General features: G+C 35.6%; 1 protein-coding gene across 1 annotated transcript in view; it reads right to left on the bottom strand.

The window, feature by feature from the left end:
* Nucleotides 1-19,180, bottom strand: part of eIF1A (eukaryotic translation initiation factor 1A) — an 87,143-nt gene extending 67,963 nt beyond the window's left edge. The window contains exon 1 of the mRNA XM_090408898.1: nt 19,017-19,180. Within this exon, the coding sequence (XP_090265024.1) occupies nt 19,017-19,032 (16 nt within the window). The 5' untranslated portion in view covers nt 19,033-19,180. The remainder of the gene's footprint in view (nt 1-19,016) is intronic.
* Nucleotides 19,181-22,781: the final 3,601 nt, after the last annotated feature.

The following is a 22,781-nucleotide window of genomic DNA, read 5'->3' as shown; positions in this document are numbered from 1 at the left end:
TCATCGAAATATGCCTTTTGAACCAATTAGCCACAGAAGTCTACGTCTGCAATTTATATATTTTATTTATGAACCACCAAATTTTCAATAACTACATATTTTTACTTAAATGAAAAACATTTCACCACCTCAGGCCAGAGCTAGGTCATACGACTTAACCTAACCTTGGTCTGATGTGAACAATCAGATGCTACAATAGAAAATATTTGCATGTGCATTTTCCTTGTCAAACAAAACTGCCAATAAATAATGAACTGAAGATAATATCAAGAGAAAACTGGGCCTCATGATGTTGCAGTCTTTAAACAGAATACTGGTGAATAATAAGCAGATATCAAAGCCACTGAGAATAAGATTTTCTGAACAACACTAAAGTGAGCTAAAAAAAAATTTTTTTTTACACTAGAGGTATTGCCAGTAATAAAAAGTGAATGTGCTAGCTAAATGTTAAGATTAATGACTATAATGCCACGATAGAGAATTTTAGTTTATGAATCTTAGGCAGCCTGTGTGTGTGTGAGTAAGAGAGAAGTCACTTAATCTATTTCAGATCTTGTTTGAAAAAATCATTCTCAGTAGCAATATCACGGTTCATATCTATACTATACACCAACATTTCACTAAAAGATGAACAATTTCCACCTGATATTCAACACAGAAAATTTTACTTACCCTGTAATAATGTATAAACAAGTGAAAGATATAGCTATGAACCCTCGTTGCTAATTTTTATGGAGGTCTCTATTGTATAGGGAGCATTAGTCTTGAAACCTCATATGCTATATAAATAATGTGTTCTTCATTTGGTCACAGTGAATAATTTTTAGCACACCTAAACAACAAAACATTCAGAGATTCACTTCACATTAGAAAAAGAGAACAGTCTGTCCTTAATAGATACCTGAATCAGGCAACTGCATTCCTGACCCCCACGCCTCTCACAATATCTGTTTGCTCCAGGCTTTTCTACCTTACGTGTGTAGGATAAAAAAAACTGCTATATCACTAGGTTTACTGTCTATTGAAAATCAATACACACTGACTGACTGATCTACCAGTTATAACAAAATTCCTCAGAGAAATATTACATTCTAAAAGCAAGAGCAAAAATCATTTGTTCTGATAACATAATCTGAACCAATGACTACAACCCCCCATTAGATCAATATTAATGCTTTCCAAATGCTAAGGCAGACTAAGAAGTTCATATTGTCTATATATCCAAAAGGCGTATGAAAGAACAAAGTTATAAAGATAAATAAGCAAACACTCATTAATACCTTTAGATAATACAGAAAATTATCCCTTATTTACTAAAGTCCACACAGTTAGCCAAGTGGTTATGCAACTTTATAACCATATGCCTGTGAAAGGAGTGTCCTGCATTTGATTCCCATCGCCGAAGTGAGGAGCTTAGGATCTTTCTCAGACATAGCCAAGTTAGCCAGTCTTGGGCATGGACCACAGGGTTTTTCTCCCCAGTTTATCTGTGGTTTTTCCTCCCACAAACAGGCAAACCGGCTCCCATGAACACACACTGCTACAGACATAGGATACCTCTAGGAATAAGGAGTAACCAACCCATTCCATAGGATTTCGGTTCTGAATGCTTACACAGTAAAATGTGTAGGTCTACGCATGAGCGTAAATCAGGAGATCTACTAAAATAAGAGCATAAAATACCTTTATTCTGGTAAAAGTAAATTATGCATGAAAGGATATTATGTATCCATTGATTTTTTAGCCGGATTAAAATTTTCCGGAGAGGCTATGAAAATATATGTTCAGCATAGGAGTTGCACTTCATTGGCACTACTTAGATGAACTCGCCCCACAAGCCAATATATTCTCCTTTTATTAATGTATTTAGAATTCACTCACCTGACAGCTATTTTGAACCGCTTGGTGTCAAAATAAAAAAAATGATTCTTGGCATATTTAATTTATAGTATAACCAAGTGAAAAAAACTTTCAACATCTGTTGAACAGTTTTGATGACACCATATTGTTGAGAAGAGGGTGGGTTTTTTGTAAAATGAGAGAGAAAGGGTACCATTGGGAAGGAATGTGATTAGAGTATCTAAAAAAGGTAAGCAATTGTTATTTTCTTTTAAGACACCTTATTTAAACAGAAGGTACTTCAATGGGCTTTTCCCTCTCCCCTCATAGGGCCAATTTCTATATAGAGCATTTTGAAGAACTCCAACTCAACAGCCAGTACAACAGAATCCAGTGAATTGAATTCTGTTGTGCTGACTGTTGAGGTGGAGGAGGAGAGAATAAGGACTCCAATTTGAACTTAACTATTATTTCTGACAGCTCTGTTGTTGTAAATGTGTAATGTTTCTGTCGGTCTTTTTTTTTTTTGTGTACATATCTTTGTACTTTGACACCAGAAGAAGTTGAACGAAACTAGTTGTGTCTATATATTAAACTTTTATTCTTAATTATCTCGGTGGTTATAGTCATTAAAATTCCTAAACATGTTCATAAACCGAGTCAATCTACTTACAAATATATATATAGTGTAGCTACAGTATTGAACACACAAAATACGAGGTTAATCTTCTTGAATGGCAAGTAATATCAAGTAGAGTGATGCGAGCAAACATTAGAATGGGGAACTAGACAACGACACTTATTCGTGTCTATGGTTCCACAGAAGGTTCTATGAAGGTAGAAGTGGAGGAATTTTTTTAGGCTTTAGAGAAAGCAACTCGCACAATGAAAAAGGAAAAGTTGATCCTTGTTGGGGATCTAAATAGCAGAGTAGACAATGATTGTCAGACATACAAAAATATTTTAAGAAAATTTGGAGAAAAGAGCAAAGCTAATAATAATAATGGCAAATACCTGTTGGATTTCTGCTCATGATATGGACTGGTTATTACTCACACAATGTCCCAACATAAGAATGTGCACAAATTCACATGGAGAGAAGAGGCAAGGAATAAGAAAAGTCTCATTGACTATGTTATTGTTCAAAGTGATGTTTTCTCCCTGGTGGAGGACACCAGAGTGTACAGAGGATTTGAAATTTCAAGTGATCACTATTTAATCTTGAGCAGAATAAAACTGAATTTCATATTGAAAAGAAGAACATATCAGAAAGTTTTAAAGTGAATAAAAGTTCAGCAGCTATCAGATATGAACTGTAGACTAAAATACACAAAGATTATTTAAGAAAAAATGAATGAGTTTGAGAACAGGAACCAAATCTTGGAAATTCAGTGGCAAGCTCTGAAGAAAACACTGATTGATTCACCAGAGAGCAAGGTTGTCTGCAAGGATAGAAAAATCCAAACTCCATGGGATACACAGGAAGTTAAGAGGCAGCGAAGGAAAAGAAGAAATCATATCAAAAGTTCCTGGCAAATAAGTCAGCTTGTGCTCTTAGAGAATACAGAGACAAATGTAAGAAAGCTACACATTGTGTAAAACTAGCTAAACAAAAGTCATGGGAAGACTTTGGTAAGAACATAGAAAATAAATATCAAGAAGGTGGCAAGACATTCTGGAGATTATTGAAGAAGCTTAGAAATGGAGGAAAGTGTGCTGTAAAAGGAATTAGAGATGATAAAGGTGACATGAAAACTGGAGAAAAAGATGGAGAAAATCCTTGAAGTAATTACTTTGAAAAATTGCTAAATGAAACAAGCAGTGATAGGCAACGGTAAAAAAACACTCAACAGGCATGCAGTCAGAAATACATATCCATATTTGAAGTAGAAAAGCCATCAAAGGCTTGAAATGTGGAAAGGCAGCACAAATAGATGATATTCGACTAGAAATGCTGAAGTATGGAGGTGTAAAAGTCTTACAGTGGCTGAACTGCATAGTTCAGAAGGCCTGGACAGAGGGACGAATTCCAGATGATTGGAGTAGAGCTTTCATAGTACCCATATATAAAAAGGGAAATAAAACTGAATGTTAGAATTACAGAGGTATTTCTCTACTGAGTGTTCGTGGGAAGATTTGCACATGTATACTTGAGAAACAGTTGAGAAGGATTGTGGAAAAAAAGCTTGGTGAAGAACATGCTGGATTCAGGTCAAATAGAAGCTGTCAGGATCAGATTTTCACTTTATGACAAATTGTTGCAAAATCATGGGAGTATAACAAAATCACTAAGTTTAGTAGATCTGGAAAAGACATATGACAAGGTGCCAAGAAAAAAAGTTATTGAAAAAGATAGTTATATGGTGTCAATGGGGCAATTATATCAAGCAACAATACAGTCTTTGAGTTGTAAATCAGCAGTCAGAATTGAAGGAAATATAGAAAAATGATTTAATTTTAACTCTGGTGTCAGAAAAGGATGTACATTATCCCCTCTGTTATTCATTATCTATGTGGATCGCATTATGAAGGAAAGTGGTATTAAACCCAATATCAAACTTGGAGATGTTAATGTCAGCTCTTTGCTTTATGCAGATGTTATACTTCTAAATAAATCTGCTACAAGTCTGAAAGATTCCCTGGCTAAATTGAATAACTGTTGTAATAGATATGGTATGAAGGTCAGCAATAACAAGACAAAGACAATTCGCAACACACTTGACATTGAATATGTTAAGTGCATTGCGAATGGTGAACCTGTAAAATGGAACAAGTAAAACATTTCAGCTATTTAGGCACAATTTTTAGTGAAGATGGTAAATTAAATATAGAAATAGACACCAGAATCATCAATTCTATATTTCGGCAATGTCACATTGCCATCTTCAGGAACATAAAGATATGGTATGTGCACTAAGGAACTAACAAAGCAAATGAGGAAGAAAGTAAGAAACTAATTTTGTTCCTAAAGTCCTAATGGTGCCCTCTTGCGGGCTAATTTGGTAGTCTTGGCAGTTGGGCTGAAGTTCTCATAATGAAAGTCTCCCAAATTTGGGGCAGTTTCATGCACCCAAATTTGTTGAGGTTAGGAACGTTTTTTTAGAGCTGCTCAAGATTCTTTGAATAATCTTTCGTATTTAAACTTGCTGCGATGGATTATTTTTGTTTTCTTCCAACGAATTTTATGGTGGGTATCTAAGGCATGGTCTGCCAGCCCCGAGCGGCTGTACTGGTGAAGTATAGTCGGTGTTCTCACTAAAGCCAAACCTCCAAAATCCAACTTATCCAAAAACGAATATACAGCCCTACAAGAATTAAAAAACAACAAAAAAATAGTAATCACCAAAGCTGATAAGGGAAGCGCCACTGTGGTACTCAATCAAAAAGACTACAAAGGTAAGCTAAATTCTTTAATACGAGACCGTACTACTTACCTCCCCATTGAATATAATCCGACCAGCTCTCAGATTAGAACTATCCACAGACTCCTTAAGAAAGTCACTTCTTGGCCTGTGGAAGTTACCAACAAACTTAAACCTTATAACTCTAGACCCCCCCGATTATATGGACTCCCAAAAATACATAAACAAAATGTGCCATTGCGTCCCATAGTGGATGGCATTGATTCCCCCACATATAAATTAGCCAAACATTTAGCCAAAACGCTCGCACACTACACTGGCAACACACCATCACACATAAAAAACTCGGCCCACTTTAAAGCCAGTATAGAAAACCTCACACTCCAACACACTGACATAATGGTCAGTTTTGACGTCTCCTCCCTATTCACTAATGTCCCACTCAAAGAAACCCTTGAGCTCATCCAAGCCAAGTTTCCTCCCGATATCTCAGCCCTATTTCAGTTCACAATGAACTCAGGCTATTTCGTTAGGCAAGGAAAGTTCTACAAACAGATAGAGGGGACAGCCATGGGTTCACCACTTTCCCCACCCTTGGCCAATTTCTTTATGGAGACATTTGAAGAGAAAGCCTTAAACTCTGCCCCACAAAAACCCACTATTTGGCTTCGTTATGTGGATGATGTGTTTGCTATTTGGCCACATGGCTCAGACACACTCCACTCCTTCCTAACACACTTAAACAACCAACATCCCAGAGTCCAGTTCACCTTAGAAAAAGAGGAAAACAACACCCTCCCCTTCCTAGACACTTTAATCACCCGCCAGCTTGATGGATCTTTGGTTTTCTCTGTTTACAGAAAACCCACCCACACTGGCAGATACATTCACCAGCAATCCCCCCCCCCTCACAACAATATGGGGTGATAAAAACACTATATAACAGGACAAAATTAATCTGCTCAGATGACAAGGCCCTGACTATGGAACTAAACCACATCCTCAACACTTTCTTAGCCAATGGCTATAACCCCAAAAAAATCCAAAAAATACTAAAACCTGTAAACCGCAACCCCCCTCCACAATAAAGACTACACCAAGTCTATCACTATCCCCTACATCCAAGGCACCTCTGAAAAAATAACTAATATCCTCAAAAAATATGACCTTACTTCCTGTTACAGACCATATAAAAAGTTGGCATCCCTTATCCGCTCTACCAAAGACCAACCACTTCCCCTAGACCTACCTGGTGTATACCAGATCCCTTGCAGCTGCAAATTGTCCTACTTTGGCCAAACAGGCAGAACAACAAATATCAGGATTTCAGAACACCAAGACTACATCCGGTTTCACCAGTACAGCCGCTCTGGGCTGGCAGACCATGCCTTAGATACCCACCATAAAATTCGTTGGAAGAAAACAAAAATAATCCATCGCAGCAAGTTTAAATACGAAAGATTATTCAAAGAATCTTCAGCAGCTCTAAAAAACGTTCCTAACCTCAACAAATTTGGGTGCATGAAACTGCCCCAAATTTGGGAGACTTTCATTATGAGAACTTCAGCCCAACTGCCAAGACTACCAAATTAACCCGCAAGAGGGCACCATTAGGACTTTAGGAACAAAATTAGTTTCTTACTTTCCTCATTTGCTTTGTTAGTTCCTTAGTGCACATACCATATCTTTATGTTCCTGAAGCTGGCAATGTGACATTGCCGAAATATAGAAGTGATTCATTAAAGTTATCTTTAATTAATATACTTTATATGCGTTGTTAATTCCGTAAATTAATTACCAGTTAGAATCATCAAAGCTGGGATGGTAGGATGTCAGTTGAATAAATTCATATGGAATAAGAGAGAAATTAGTCACACTAAATTAGCTGTATACAAGCCAGTGTTCAAACCAATTTTAACTTATTGATCTGAGAGTTGTGTCAGAAGTAACACACTTGACCAAAGACTAGAGACTGCAGATATGAGAGTCCTGAGAAAGATTAAAGGTACGAACAGATGGCATCAATGGCAATATCATATTAAAAACACAGATATTAGACACGAACTTGACATTGTCAGCATCTAGGAATGCGTTAGTAGAGCTAATCTCAGCTGGTATGGTCACTTAAACAGAATGGGAGAGGAAAGATTAGCAAAACGTGTTCTCTGTCAGGTTGGCAGGAAAATGACCCAGAGGAAAACCAAGATATGGGTGGATTGATATGTTAAAAATTGCCTTAGATGAAATATATGATCTGGTAATGTTGGAGTCTTGACAAGTAACAGATTGATTTGGAGAAAAATTGTAGATAGGAAGTTAGTAATGATGTAAATTTTTCATGTAGTACTATCATATCCTGTACACCTCTTGAGGGTACATGGAAGGAATTTGATGATGAACTCATACCCATATAGGGTATGGTGTTAATTCTGGAGAACAAGATTTTAATGCAGTTGGAAGAATACCATACAAATCACACTTACCATATTTACTCGAATATAACTCGAGTAAATAAATTTTTCATGTAGTACTATCATATCCTGTACACCTCTTGAGGGTACATGGAAGGAATTTGATGATGAACTCATACCCATATAGGGTATGGTGTTAATTCTGGAGAACAAGATTTTAATGCAGTTGGAAGAATACCATACAAATCACACTTACCATATTTACTCGAATATAACTCGAGTAAATACTATGATGAACTCATACCCATACAAGGTATGGTGTTAATTCTGGAGCACAAGATTTTAATGCAGTTGGAAGAATACCATACAAATCACACTTACCATATTTACTCGAATATAACTCGAGTAAATACTATGATGAACTCATACCCATACAAGGTATGGTGTTAATTCTGGAGCACAAGTTTTTAACACAATTGGAAGAATACCATACAAATTACACTTGCCGTATTTACTCAAATATAACTCCCCTCGCATATAACCTTGCTAAGTGGTCATTACTATCAAAATTAATTTTTTACATAAAAAAGCATTGCATATTAATTATGTATATAACTCACCAGGAAATAAAGGGCTCAGATTGAGATTAACACACTTATGATTTTTAATCTGCTTTCCCAGCAAAAAACGAAGACAATTTTTAACCATAAACACTTATACGGTAAACAATTGATGTATATGCATGCTAAAGGGTATTTCCCTTAATATAAATTCGCTACTTATAACTTCATGATGATATGAGCAGACGCAAATTAATGAATATAAAATTTGATTTTTAAGTCACGAGGTGAAAAATATATGAAAAAATATAGGGTTACTACAATTTGTAGACTGTGTCATATCGAAATCGCGTTGTATCAGTATGGCATTATATGAAGGCTACCTGTACTTTTATACAGACAAAAAAGAAATTAAATGAGTTTTATTTTTTTACCTTAATTTTTGCTGCAACCTCCTGAAACTTGACAAGTTTCAGGAGGCTTTCAAGTTTCTTTTTTTATACCAGAATATTGAAATTTAGAGAGAAGGGCAGTTGAGACTCTCATTATCACGTTTAAATGGTCATCAGTTATTCTTGAACAATATTTTGATTTGTTTATTCTTTCGAGAGAATAACTGTTCACAAACATATGAACTTCTGAACGCAGGTATTATTCTTGCAGAAAATAGTTTGAATTCAGGACATTATCCCCCAAATACTGAAAATGTTTTTGTCTACTTTTGAAAACTTATCCTTAACACTAAATCACACTTCATATCTATCACTTCAAGTTGGAGTTCTTCAGGCACAATGTCTATGTCAACAGAAAATGGATCCAGAAAAATGGAGAATTTTTGTTACATTTCATGCAAATCTAAGATCCTTTTTTTGAAAATCGCTTCTTAAATCAGAAATTACATAGCTATACCTTTCAAAGGATATTTCTTCATAATTGGGAGAATATTCGATGATTTCAAGATAGCAGAGTGAACTAAATTCCCTTTCAACATTTGATTGGTCTAAAACTCAAGCTTAACCCTTTCTGACCTGAATTTTTTTTTTCTCAGATGTTTCAATGCATGAAGAAAGTTCAGCCACTAACTTAGTGCTTTTGTGTATTTTTAGGTTCAGATCATTCAAATAACCAGTAATGTCAAACATAAAAGCTAAATCTTGAATCCATTTAGTATCTTCAAATTTAGGCACATTTTTTCTTTCATTTCCATAAAAACTTTTATTTCCCCAAACAATTCAGAGAAGCGTTTCAATACAATACCCTTACTTAGCCAACAAACATTACTGTGATAAGGCATCCATGTGGAATATCAATCTAACTTAAAAAATTATCAAAAAATTGTTAGTGATTTAAGCCACGTGCACATATAAAATAACTGTTTTTACCACATCAATGACATGGTCTATTTTGAGAGTTTTGCAGCATAGCACTTCACTATGTATAATGCAATGTACACAGTAGAGATGATGATCTTTATTAATGGCCGATTTCGATTTTAATCTGGACATTACACCTAAATCACTGCCTACCATTTGCAGAACTCCATCTGTGGTCAAACTCACCATCTACTTCCAGTCTGTTTAATATATATCTTCCCTTGTTGTTTGCCCTTTCAGAGGTACAAGCTCCACAAATTCTTCTATGATATACATATAATCATCAACACCTCAAATAAAAATACAAAGCTGTGGCATATGAGTAATGTCAGTGCTTTCATCAATGATAATGGAAAATGCAAAAAAAGAATGAGCTTTATTCTTAAGTTATTATTACATAACACCTCCAGGGAGTCCAAAGACTCATTGAGGGAGGGCACCTACTCTACAGCTCTGTCTCACCCTCAATCCACCACAGCGAACCGCATCATCTAACCAACGCCATCTACTGGATACCACCAATACTAGTATTTTCACAGAACAATCACAAACATCTATGCACAGTGGGATTACAACTTGCAGCCTTTTGGTTGGAGAACAGATATACTAACCACTCGGCCAACCAGGCCAGTAAGTTGCAAGTTTTCAGAGATATCCATAATACATTCTGCAACAATAGTATTCCTTGACATTGATATATCTTAAAAAAATTGCTGTTTTTCAGGACAAACTATCTCTGAAACGGCCTTAATCGTGTTTTTTTTTTTTTTTTTTACAAATTCATCTTCTAGAAAGGACTTTGACAAAATGGCTATTCCATTCGCAATTATGTAGCTAGGTCTAACTGCAGCATCACTCTTTTCATGTATTTTTAAAAACTGACTGCTGATTCTCTAATTGAGTGCAGTTTAACAATTTTTTCTTCACAAATCTTTCCACCATAATCGCTAAATTTCTTTTCACGATTAGTTTATGTTGTTGCACATTGTACTCTTTAGCAATAGAATGTTTATTGCAAATCAACGATTTCACCATTCATTCAATAAAAAAATATAAATCTGTCCAGTTTTTTTTTTTATTTTGCACTATTCTACATTCAGTATCAACTGTTCTTTGCTTTGGCATAATGGAGTTACTGTACACCACAGATGTGAGACCCTTCGACATTTCTGTGCATGTCAGAAGAAGGAGAATCCATTCCACTATTCGGGTAAGCAATGCATTTCGTGGGATAAGTGTTTATTATTATACATCAGAAAATAAGCTTTTCTTTTATAAAAATTCTAGTTCTTAAAGTGGTAACTATTTTGTTAGTACAACAGTTGGATAATTTACATATAAAGCAAGCGATTTCGCGTTTTGGTGACCGATTTGTACATCCTTTATTTCTTTCTCCCCTTCAACATGAATTGACTATTCTTGGCATGCTGCCAGCCCTGGTTCTATGAACTGTGGGTGTACAATAGGTAGATATAAAATTTTTGCATAAAATAATTTGTAAAACTAAAATTATCTTTAGCAAAAGCAGTACTATCACTGACAAGTACTTACATATATACTTATATACTTCAACAGCTTTGTTAGCACGTTCATTTTGCAACACAAACAAAGCTCTGCAGCGAAAGGTTAACCCTTGACCATTAAGGGCTAAAGTAAACTGTTTTATAGCCTCTATAAGTATATATTAAGAGAATAATTTTAAATTAAAAAATAATAAAAAAATAATTTTTTTATAAAATTAAGTCAGAGGCTAAACTGAACATGACTGTGCTGGACTGGCTCTTGGGCCATATGTTTGACACCCCCTGTTATATTCCATGATTTCTCAACTATTTGTTATATAGCAAAAATCTGGTTTTACAACCTCTACTTGGCCTGAACCAGCTTGTTCTTCTCTAAGTTTCTCCTCCACAATTTTTCTCAACCTCTTTTCAAAATATGCTTCCATAATCTTACCTAGAATACTAAAAGAAATTCTATAATTCTTACATTCAGCTTTTAGATGGGAACTATGACAGCTCTATTCCAATCACCTGGAATTCAATCTTCTGACCAGCCCAATTATGCAGTGCAGCCACTGTAAAACTTTTATTCCACTACATTCAAGCATTTTTGGTTGAATATCATCTACTACATGCTTTTTCACATTTCAGGCTTTTGATAGCTTTTTCTATCTCAAGTATTGATATATATTCCTGTTTGCATTCATCAATAATATTATTTACTACTGTCATTGTTTCATTTAAGAGTTTTTCAAAACAATTACTCCACATATCTAGAATATCCTAATCTTCAGTTTTCATGTTACCTTCCTCATATTTATCTCTTATATTCTTACCAGTCTTCCCATGACTTTTGTTTAGCCACTTTGACACATAGCTCTCTTACATTTTTCTGTATTCTTTTAAGACATCTGCAGATTTATTTGCTAGGAGTTTTTGATGTGTTTTTTTTTTTCCAGGATTACTTCTTTAAATTCCTTTATCCACAATGATATTCTTATTTTTTGATCTTTGTAGACAACTTCATTCGAAGTATTTCGTAAATAGTTCTGAATTTTTTCAATATGAAATTCATCACACATGAATTATTCAATTTCATGTACGATGAATTTGAATAATTCAAAAATGTCAGGATGGGAAAGTGAGACAATTAGGTCAAGGTTCTCTTGTCAATGGTATATTAGTCATCAGATTTAACCCATGTTGAGTGTGTTGGGGATAGCTTAACATGGGTTAAATCTGTTAGAGATACCTACTTGATAGCACTTTGGTCCATCAGGTTGGTACACCTGATAGGACCGAAGTGTGAATAACTCTAGTGTGAACAACAGCCTGTACTCTCTGAGGCATTGACCTCACCAGATGCTGGAAGGTTCTAGTGGAGTCCTCGCAGGAACCCTCAAGCATCTGGTGGAGGGTTCCTGGAGGTAATTTCAACCATGCTTCTTGCAGCAGTGTCCACAACTGTGCTTTAGATGTCGGTTCCAGATACATGGATCTCATGTTTTAAGGACCTGACTAAAGGACCTAATATGGCACATGAGAAGGCACCCCGAACTATCACAGTGCTACCACCACCTTGAACAGAGCTGACCTGGAATGAGGCCATGGTCTCATGCTGTCGACACCACACCTCCTGTCAGCTCAATACAACTGATAACAAAATTCATCAAACCACACAACTCTGGTCCACTCTGCAGAGTGTCCAGTTTTGATGGTCCTGACAGTAGACAAGGTACAATGCCCAATGATGAGCTGTCAACAGTGGTACACAATTAGAGCATCAGCTACCATAGCCCATGGTATGCAGGGTACATTGTACCATTTGCTCACTGATGAGGCTTGGATATCTGGCACTGAAACTAGATGTGATTTGTGCCACCATTGCTCTGCATTTGGTCTGTATAAGCCTGGACAGTCTATATCAACTCCAGTAATCGCTGGCATGTGGTTGGCCACCACTTGCACACTGGTACATCCACTGATGGTATACTCATGGTAGACCCTTGATACAGTTGCCCTTGAGAATCCTAGGGTTCTTATTGCTTGGGCAATAGAACGACCCATCTGTATTGTGCCGATAATACATCTATGATCCAAGTTGCTAAGATTGCCACATTTTACCAAGTTCATCGATTGCTATACACTGTTGGGAAGCCTGATGTCTGCCTGTTTACTAACTGCATTCAGTTTGGGTACATTTCACTCTGCACAGGGGATGCCAGTGTCAACTTGCCATCAACCCTATCTCTTATGATTCATCCACTGAGAGTACATGGGAGGCCAAAATTTACCAATCTACTAAATCTCCACTTTCATTAAATAACTTAGAGTATAGACATTCTTACATACAAACTTAAATGCAACTTTCCCTCCATCATAAAAAAAAAAAAATTCTATTTAAAGCTAAAATAAAAACCCATATCCTAAAAAACAGACATTGTGAAGTTTTGATATCACATTTCTAATTTACCACTAGTAGACCTATAATCTTATTAAGCTTTGCTCCTTCTAACAATTCTGAATTATATAAATTCACTGCACATGCAGATTACACAGAAAAGGAAAAAATACAAATTAGACGGAACTGCAGCGGATTCTCCTCTTTCTTTAGTCAATTTCTATATTATACAGAGCAATACACTTAATGCTATTACACTCAAACCATGAGTCTGAATGTGCTATATAGATATGTTTAAAATTTAGTCCACTGCTCAAATGTGGATACCTTTTTTCATGAATTTAAAACTGTCAATGACCAAAAATACACTTCACAACAAAAAAAAAAAAAAAAAAAAAAAAAAAAAAAAAAAAAAAAAAAAAAAAACCTATCTGTCCTCTGAGACTCATTAGTTACATCTTTCAAATGGTTCATTATCTTTTATGGTTTATAGAAAACTTACACATTAGGTATTACACAAGCAGACATCATCATTATCCAGTCGAATACAATACCCTTAAAATATTAAACACAGAGAGCAAGGAGTAGTTGTAATGGCACTTGTCAGAGAATTCAGTTATCTTTGCCATTACTATTTTTTAGCCAAAGGCTACAAGCTTTATGAAACAGATAAACTACATTTTCTGACACAGGATCACGACAAATCTATTCCCATCTTGTATATCAGGGTACGTCTGAAAAGATAGTCAAAGTGCTTGAAAAAATTATATTCATACCACATATAGATCAAAAGGATCTTAACATCCACTGTAAAGTACATACACTACATTCAATAATATGAAAAGTCAGGACTAGCATACACATTATTGATATTCCTTCACACAAGATTAAATAGATGACTACAATGATGATAAAGTTCCTAAAGTCAGAGAGAGACTATTTTTAGTTAGCACTGGCTATATTTATCAAACTTTTTTGATAAATATAGCCAGTGCTTATTTGACATCCACCATAACTCTTTTGTTTTCCTTTATAAAGAATTGTTTCTGCAACTACCTAACTGAATGCTCATGTACAGTAACAGGTATTATTTGCTATGAAGATACTGGCTTGAAATCCTGCAAAATATTAGCAGTTTAATAAATTATATATCTCATTCTTGTTGTATTCATACCATTAATTATAAGATAAATCATGCAACCTGAATGGTTATCTCAATGGAATCTTTTAGCTGTATTCCATAACACCATACTTACTTTTCCAAAAGCTTGAAATATTTTTCAAAATATCTATCTTCCATCAAGACTTTCCATCTAAAAGGGGGAGGGGTCTTTATATGCACTTTGATATCATATCAGAAGCTGACTAACACTGAGTCTCCTCTTTTTTCATCATCTCCAGCTGAAGATATCCTTGTCTCATTCTGTTACACTTCAATAACCCACTTTGGGTTCTCCTTGGCATTTTAATTCCAACCACTCTGAACTTCCTGTTTCTCAATCTAAACCCATGAAGAGTAACTTCAACATTGAAGTTATCCTATCAATCACTTTAACACCTAACACTAGTTGATCTATACCACTTTCACAGATCAAGCAGGAATTTCAACCTAAAAACTTTGCATTTATAAATGTAATGAATGATAAATTACATATAGTACGGTTTATGTAATTTATCAATGTATATTAAATCCTTATAACAGAGTATATATTATATATTTTAAACTTAAAAATGGAACATTAAACTGCATGAAAGACTTTGCAAATGCATACAGACAAAATATAAAATTACAACTGGCATTTAATATTAGTACTAGACTACTGTACCCAGGAGTGTTCAGTGGAATGCTCCCTATGACTACAGATTGAAGATTTGTGGGTTGCAAAAGTTGGTTGCGCAAGGAGTCATCCCTGGAAACTGAGCAAGAGTATGATTAGCAAAGGTGTCACAACTAAATTTACCACTTAAAAAGTAGTAAATGAGTGGAATGAGTTGCAAGAATCAGTTGAGTGCTGTCTCAATGAGTTCAAGGAGAGGTATAAAAGACTGAATAGTTTGGGTCTCCAGAAATGAATCTCTGGACTTCATCCCTATAATAATAATACTGAATCAGTATTATTATTATGTGACACCTCCAAGGACTCATTGCAGAAGGGCACTCTGTTCCACACATCTCCCCAACTACTAACTTCTCCTACTACACAACTACCATCTGCATCACCACTGCTAACTATCTTTTGTCTGTAAATTGCATGTGTTCTAAGGGCTGATTTGTCTCTCTGTGTGTGTGAGATGAAAAACCAGAATTTTCAGGAGGAAAAAACCTGCTACCTTTTTATGAGATTGGCTAACTCACCTTCAAATGATGAACGCCATATGAGGATTACTTTCATAATGACGAGAATCAAACTTGGGCCTTTTCCAATCGAAGGAGCAATATGCCATCATTCTTCTAATTGCACTACAGAGGTGCTTAATATTTCATAAGGCCAAAATTTTGTTCCCTGTGTCCATATAATTTGAAATGAAAATGGTCTGTGTTAGAAAAACAGCACTGAGAGTGAAATTTAATACAGCTGTATTACTGGAACTTTTTTTTTTTTTTTTTTTTTTTTAAATAAAAAAAAAGAAGACATTTTGTGCCAAAAGTATATTTAATCCTAAATTCAGCAAGTGTCCATGACTCAACTAGGTACAAACAGTTCAGAGTATCATGTATGAAATTGCAAAAATGTATTCTCTGAGAATGATTAGAAACCAACATCAGGACAATCCAAGGAAGATTAGCATTAGTGAAAATGTGAACGTGGTCGATAACAAAAATGCCATTAAGCCTAACTTGATGCACAAGTTCAGTGATCTAGACATTCTTTTTTTTTTCTTGCAAAAAAAAAAAAAAATTCATAGCATGTTGTCATAGATAATGAGGAATTTCCATACTTTATTATTATTACGTGACACCTTCAGGAAGTCCTAAGACTCGTTGAGGATGGGTATCCACTTTACAACTCTCCGTCTCCACCAACTACGACGAACCACAAGTATCATCATCATTCACACCGATGCCATCTACCACCCACCAACAACAACAGTATTTTCACAGACAATCACAAACATCTATGCCCATGGCAGGATTCAAACCAGCAGCCTTTTGGCTGGAGAACGGATATGCTAACCACTCGGCGAACCAGGCTGGCATTTTATAGAAAACTTTTTTCTTTTTCATATGATGAACTACCTAGTACACGTCCTCATAAAAATAATACTTCTACGGGATTAAGCTGGAAAACTAAGGCTTACAATTTAATAAGAAATGGACATGGAGAGTGCATTTCAAATCAGTTTGGAAAGGTAATCTTTTCTTGAAGGATTGCTATAAATTTTTATATAGGAAGGTGGATAAATTCAATACACAGATAATGGTTGTCAGTACCTATGGTTGGAATTTAAAAAAATTAATACAATGAAAAGTATAATATATATATTAGAGGTTATATAAGGGCAACAGATATCAATGGAAGAAAATATCATGGATGAAATTAAAAGGCATGAGATGCTTGGGTGGAAAGCATTTGGAAAATGACATTCAATATTCAAAAGCCAACTACCATCAGGGGTGTGCCAGCCATATGTGCAATGTGTGCAATGCACACAGGTGCCAGGATAGTAAAGGCACCAAAGGGGAGGAAATACTTTAAAAAAAACGTTTTTTTTAAGTGATTTTTTTATTGGAGGGGGGGGAATAGGCACCAAAGTAGTTTTGCACACAGGTGCACCCCTGACTACCATTATGCCTGAAGAGAAAGGTTTTTAACCAGTGTATTCTTTCTATACTGACATATGGCTGTGAAACATGGACACTGAATGCAAAGGAAATTCAAAAATTAAGAATAACACAATTTAGTATGGAAAGAAATATGCTTGGTATCACAAGATTGAATCACAAAAGGATCACATGGATAAGAAATCAAACCAAAGTCTCTGACATCATAGGAAGAGTGAAACATCTGAAGTGGCAATGGACTGGGCATATTGCCTGAAGACAAGATCAGCAATGGACAAAAGAAGTACTGGACTGGATTCCACAAGAGGAAAAATGACCACGACGCCGACCTAAACAACGGTCAATTGATAATATCATCAGATTTGCAGGAGTGACATGGAAAAGGAGAGCCATGGACAGAGTAATCTTGGAAAGGCAGTGGATCAATAATGGCTGATGATGATGATATTAGAGGTTGTCATACTGATGAAGAGCTTATTTTAATTCTCTTAACTTTGTGTCACAAATATGAAATTTGTACAATAATAACTAAACCTCGTTCTAATTTAATCCATGAGATATACTGCTGGTCCCAAATCTTTCATTCATAAAGATCTACTTAGTATGGGGTCACTGTCATACTGTTGGTGGTGACTGGTTGAACACAACCCATAGTATAGTGTTTTTAAGGTGATTTTCAATTTGCATGTTTTCCAATTGAGTAAGAAATATTTTCCATACCTCAAGAATAAATCTTACTCTCTTGACTAAATTTAGAACTTCATGGTGAATTAACTACAATATATGCCTCAGCAAAAATAGGATGACATTTTATGTGTCAAGAATGCTGAAATTCTTACTATGCAGAATGCAACAGCAAAAGGTATATATACTGCATTAATCATTATTATTAGCAACAGATCTCCATGAAGATGACATCACTGGAAGTCTTGCTCAACTAAGATTATTTGTCATATTGTAATGTAAACATTCACATCACACTCCAGCAAAGTATTTCACTCATCGACTTTATAAAAAATAAAAAATAAAATTTTAATTAAAAAATCCACTTTTCCACTCTTTTGTTCAACTCTCATATAAATTTGAGAAATAGCTTTTGGTTCTTCCCGTTCATTAATCTAATAAAAACTACATTAATCAAGTGAATGTCACTCTAAGATCTCATCTCCAGCTACAATTTATGTCCTTAACATCTCCCCATTGCCAACGTTCAAGAAACCTGACACTGCCTTAAATAAAAGCCTTAAATCATAAAAGGTGATGAAAGCAGGTTTTCACCTTAAAATTTAGGTTTTTATGGGGAAAATTGGAACATAAGTGAATGACATTTATAAATAAAACCAATCCGTAAATTTCACATTCCTGATCATGAATCCTTGAATAAATGCCGAAAGGGGTAAAAAAAAGTAATTTTTAACTCACGAAATGTCTAAATTTAAACTGCAAAAATTTAGAACTGTGTAATACCGACTCAATTTCACTGAATTACTAAGATCAAACAGGAAAAATGCGTTGCTACCAATGGAAGATTCATAATTTACTTGGAAGAGTAATATGATGCAATAACCAATATACTTCAATTTTGGTGAATGGAAAAGCAATTAAATGCTAGCCCTCTACTATTCTGTATTATTCAGAATAGTAGAAAATGCTACCTGAATATACCGGTAAAACAAAGCATTCAATTATATTTATTTTAATGAAAACTGCACTTCAAATAAAATAACTTAAAACCAGCTCTCATTATAGGCTTAGAAATAAAAATTAAAAACGTATACAATTACCTTTATTTTTCGGCATTTTTGCTTACTTCACAATTGGCGGAGCTTTCTCCTATAATTTAAGAAAACAATAGACCAAGATTAACACGAAGAATAATTTATTAATATTACGCTCTTAAATGACGTATATACACATAACCTTCTGTATTTGGTTTACGAAGCAAAGGAAGTTTTCTTGCTTTAAGTTCACCTAAAGAGGGCGCGCACATTAAGTGACAATAAATATTAAAATATAACAACTGAAAATAAAAAAAATTCCATTGTCATGTTTTGGTTAACTCAGAGATATACAGTAGATTACACACATACTTTAATAGCAAACGTAGACTAAAATAGTGAGATGTGCTGAATATTCCATTAAGAATGGGCATATGTGGAATTACAAGGCTGGTGATTATGACAAGCTGGGAAGTCAGCTTTCAGCTGTACTATGGCATGAGAATTTCAAGAGGAGAGATGTTGATGGTGCGTGGGAGATTCTCAAGGAGTATTTGAAGAAAGCTGTATCATACTGTATTCCCAGATTCAGAAGGAGAAATCAAGTAGGAGTAAAATGGATGAATAATACTATCAAACAGGAGTTGCAGATAAAGAAAAGGTTATGGAGGACGTAATAAAGAAAAAGGTGATGAGCGTTCCAATGAGCAATACAAGGTACAGGCAAAGAGAGTAACCTGTATGGTAAGGAAAGCCAAAGCTAATTATGAGAGGAAGCTAGCTGATGAATCCAAAAGAAACCCTAAAGAGTTATTTCGCTATGTGGCTAGTAAAAGAAAGAATATCCATGGAAATATTACTTTAAAAAGTGTTGATGGTAGGGAAATAACAGAAGCTAATCAAATAGTTGAGTTGCTTAGTGATCATTTCGCAAAAGTGTACCATCTTGGTAGTGATAGTGCAGTGTCAAATGTGCCATTGACTGATGAGAGTCTAGAGATAGACGAAATTGAGGTGCTTAGTATTATAAAGAACCTTAATGCTAACACTGCCATTGGGTTAGATGGCATATCTGCCAATGTGTTACGAGAATGTGCAAGAGAATTAGCAACTCCTCTAACCAGGATGTTTAATTTAAGCCTCAGTTCTGGTAAAGTGCCAATGGAGTGGAAAGAAGGGGAAATAGTTCCATTGCACAATGGAGGCTCTAAGATTGAGGTTGCAAATTATAGATCAATCAATATATCTGGAGTGGTGGTTGAGATATTGGAGAAATTGGTAAAAATTAGAATTCAGGACAGCAATATGATACTTTATAAGGGGCAACATGGTTTTGTGAAGGGTAGGTCTTGCCTAAGTAAGTTGCTTACTTTCTATAATAAAGTAACAGTGGAGATGGATAAAGGAAATCCTTACTCAATGATACTGCTTGACTTTGCAAAGTCTTTTGACAGGATTCCACATGGAACTCTGTTATATAAATTAGAACAAATGGGTATGGATCCGAAGATAGTGATTTAGATTAGAGGATGGCTGCTGGACAGACATCAAAGAGTGGTTTACGGAGGAGCTGAGTCCAGGAAAAGGCAAGTGATTAGTAGTGTACCTCAGGGCTCAGTGCTTGGTCCTCTATTGTTTAATTTGTACTGATATTGGAAATACCTTGAATGGAAATATCCACTTGTTTGCTGATGATGCAAAATTGGGAAGAGCAATAATCAATTCAAATGATGTAAATATTTTACAGGATGACTTAAATAGGCTGATAGTATGGACTGAGTTAAATGGCTGTCAGTTCAACGTGGCTAAGTGTAAGGTGATGCACTTCGGGAGGATGACATCGCATGCCGTTTACTATATTAACGGAACTGAACTGCAGGAAGTTGATGAGACAAGAGACTTGGGAGTTATTGTGGACAGAGAACTTAAGTTTAAAGGGCATATTACAAAGATTGCCAAAACATCACATCAAATTGCATGGTTGTTGAGGAACACACTTACAAGCAGGGACAGGGAAGTTATTGTTTCACTCTATAAGGCATTAATAAGGCCGCATTTGGACTATTGTGCACAAATCTAGTCGCCAGGATTTCTTGGTGATGCGGAAGTGGTGGAGAGTATTCAGAGGCGGGTTACAAAAATTGTTGCAGGTCTGTGAGATGTTCCCTATGAGGATAGATTGATGATTTGTGGGCTCCAAAAACTAGCTGATAGACGTAGGAGAGGAGATACGATAGAGGTATTTAAATTGCTAAAGGGATTTTACAGGATTGATACTGATGATATTTTTAAGACCAGTGCAGGAAGTGAGAGAACGAGGGGCCATCCCTGCAGATTGTGTAAGTGTGTGGTTAACAAGGGCGTTAGGACTAGATTTTTTACTTGAAGGGTTGTGAATGGGTGGACTGCTTTGCCAGAGGTGGTTGTGAATGCTTCAACTGTGAATGAATTTAAGGAGAGGTATGACAGGTATTGTGTAAATAATGGTTAGTGTGTCAATGTCGGGTCTCCCGCGATGAATCTTTTGACTCCATGGAGACACCGTTAAAATAATAATAATAATAATAATAATAATAATAATAATAATAATAATAATCACTTTTAGACTTTCTTGCATGTTGTACACTGACTCGACGTCAAATTTTTTTTTTGCGTGAATCCCACCAAAACACTGTTGTAAATCTATAACACAGTCGTACTGTTATTTATAATATATAAATATATAGTTTATATATTTTTGTAATTTTTATTCAATTTACCTGGTGTTAAAAACACTGCTCTGGCTTCTCCCTTTTCAGTCGTTTCCGACCGTAGGTGACTTTGAAGCCAATGTCAATTGCCTTCAAAGTCCAATTTTATCTGGGCTCGGAACCGGCATATGGCTGGGACATATTCATGCCTGTAATCCACGTGTGTTCACTGGGCAGGTTTGCCTGTTCTGCGGGACGAAAAACCTGAGTTTCAGGTGAAGAAAATCCCCTTCTCCCGGTATGAGATCGGCTAACTCGCCTTTAGTCGAAAGAAACTAGATAAAGGTTTCTCATGTCAGTGACGGGAATCTAACCCCAGGTCTTTCCGACTAAAGGGCTTTGTCTGAACTATAGAGGCTCAACACTGTTCAAGAGACCAAATATAAAACATTTTCAAGCGATTTCAAATCTGGAATAAGAGAGGTGGTGGCCTCACATCAGGAGATGAAATTCATCCACCACTTCATGACAATGACATGCACCATGCACCCACGGAAGGATTTGAACCTACAGCATGTTGTTTGGAGAGTATGTACACTGAGCACTAAGCCAACCAGACTAGCAAACCGCATCATTGTTAAATATATTGCAATTATAACAGTAGCCCTATGGAAATTTGCTTTTGCTTATATAGCACTAGGCAACCTAAATAAAAAGTGTTTTTTTTTTTTTAATTCTAGTGACTGGCCAGAAGAGCTTTCTTTTCTAAGCATTCCCTCACTGGCTTCCGAGTTAATCGATCTGCGGCTAGAGAAATTATGTTTTTCACCCCTTGGGAATTCTGATCTTTAACACACACAGTATTTAAAATAAAATAAAAAAGATCGTAGAGTCCCATTATTACAGACAGTAATCTCAGTGTTAGAATTTATGACCACAAGTTGATGGTGTTTATCGCCTCTCTCTCACCCGAAAGTCATTCAGTGGTGAAGATCTGCAAAGGGGGGGGGGGGGGGGAGACTAACCGCCATCTGCCATCAAACAGCTAGTCAGGGCTAAATCACCTCCATCTATTTCCTTTGTGAAATAGAAACCATTAGATGGTTAATTTATATCAGTGCAATAGTTATCTTTTATTATT

This window comes from Typopeltis vanoorti, chromosome 19 (assembly GCF_054136105.1).
Source record: "Typopeltis vanoorti isolate ZY-2024b chromosome 19, IOZ_Tvanoo_1.0, whole genome shotgun sequence".
Lineage (NCBI taxonomy): Eukaryota > Metazoa > Arthropoda > Arachnida > Uropygi > Thelyphonidae > Typopeltis > Typopeltis vanoorti.
Note: the sequence above shows the minus strand (reverse complement) of the source record. Positions and strands in the feature narration are given on the sequence as shown.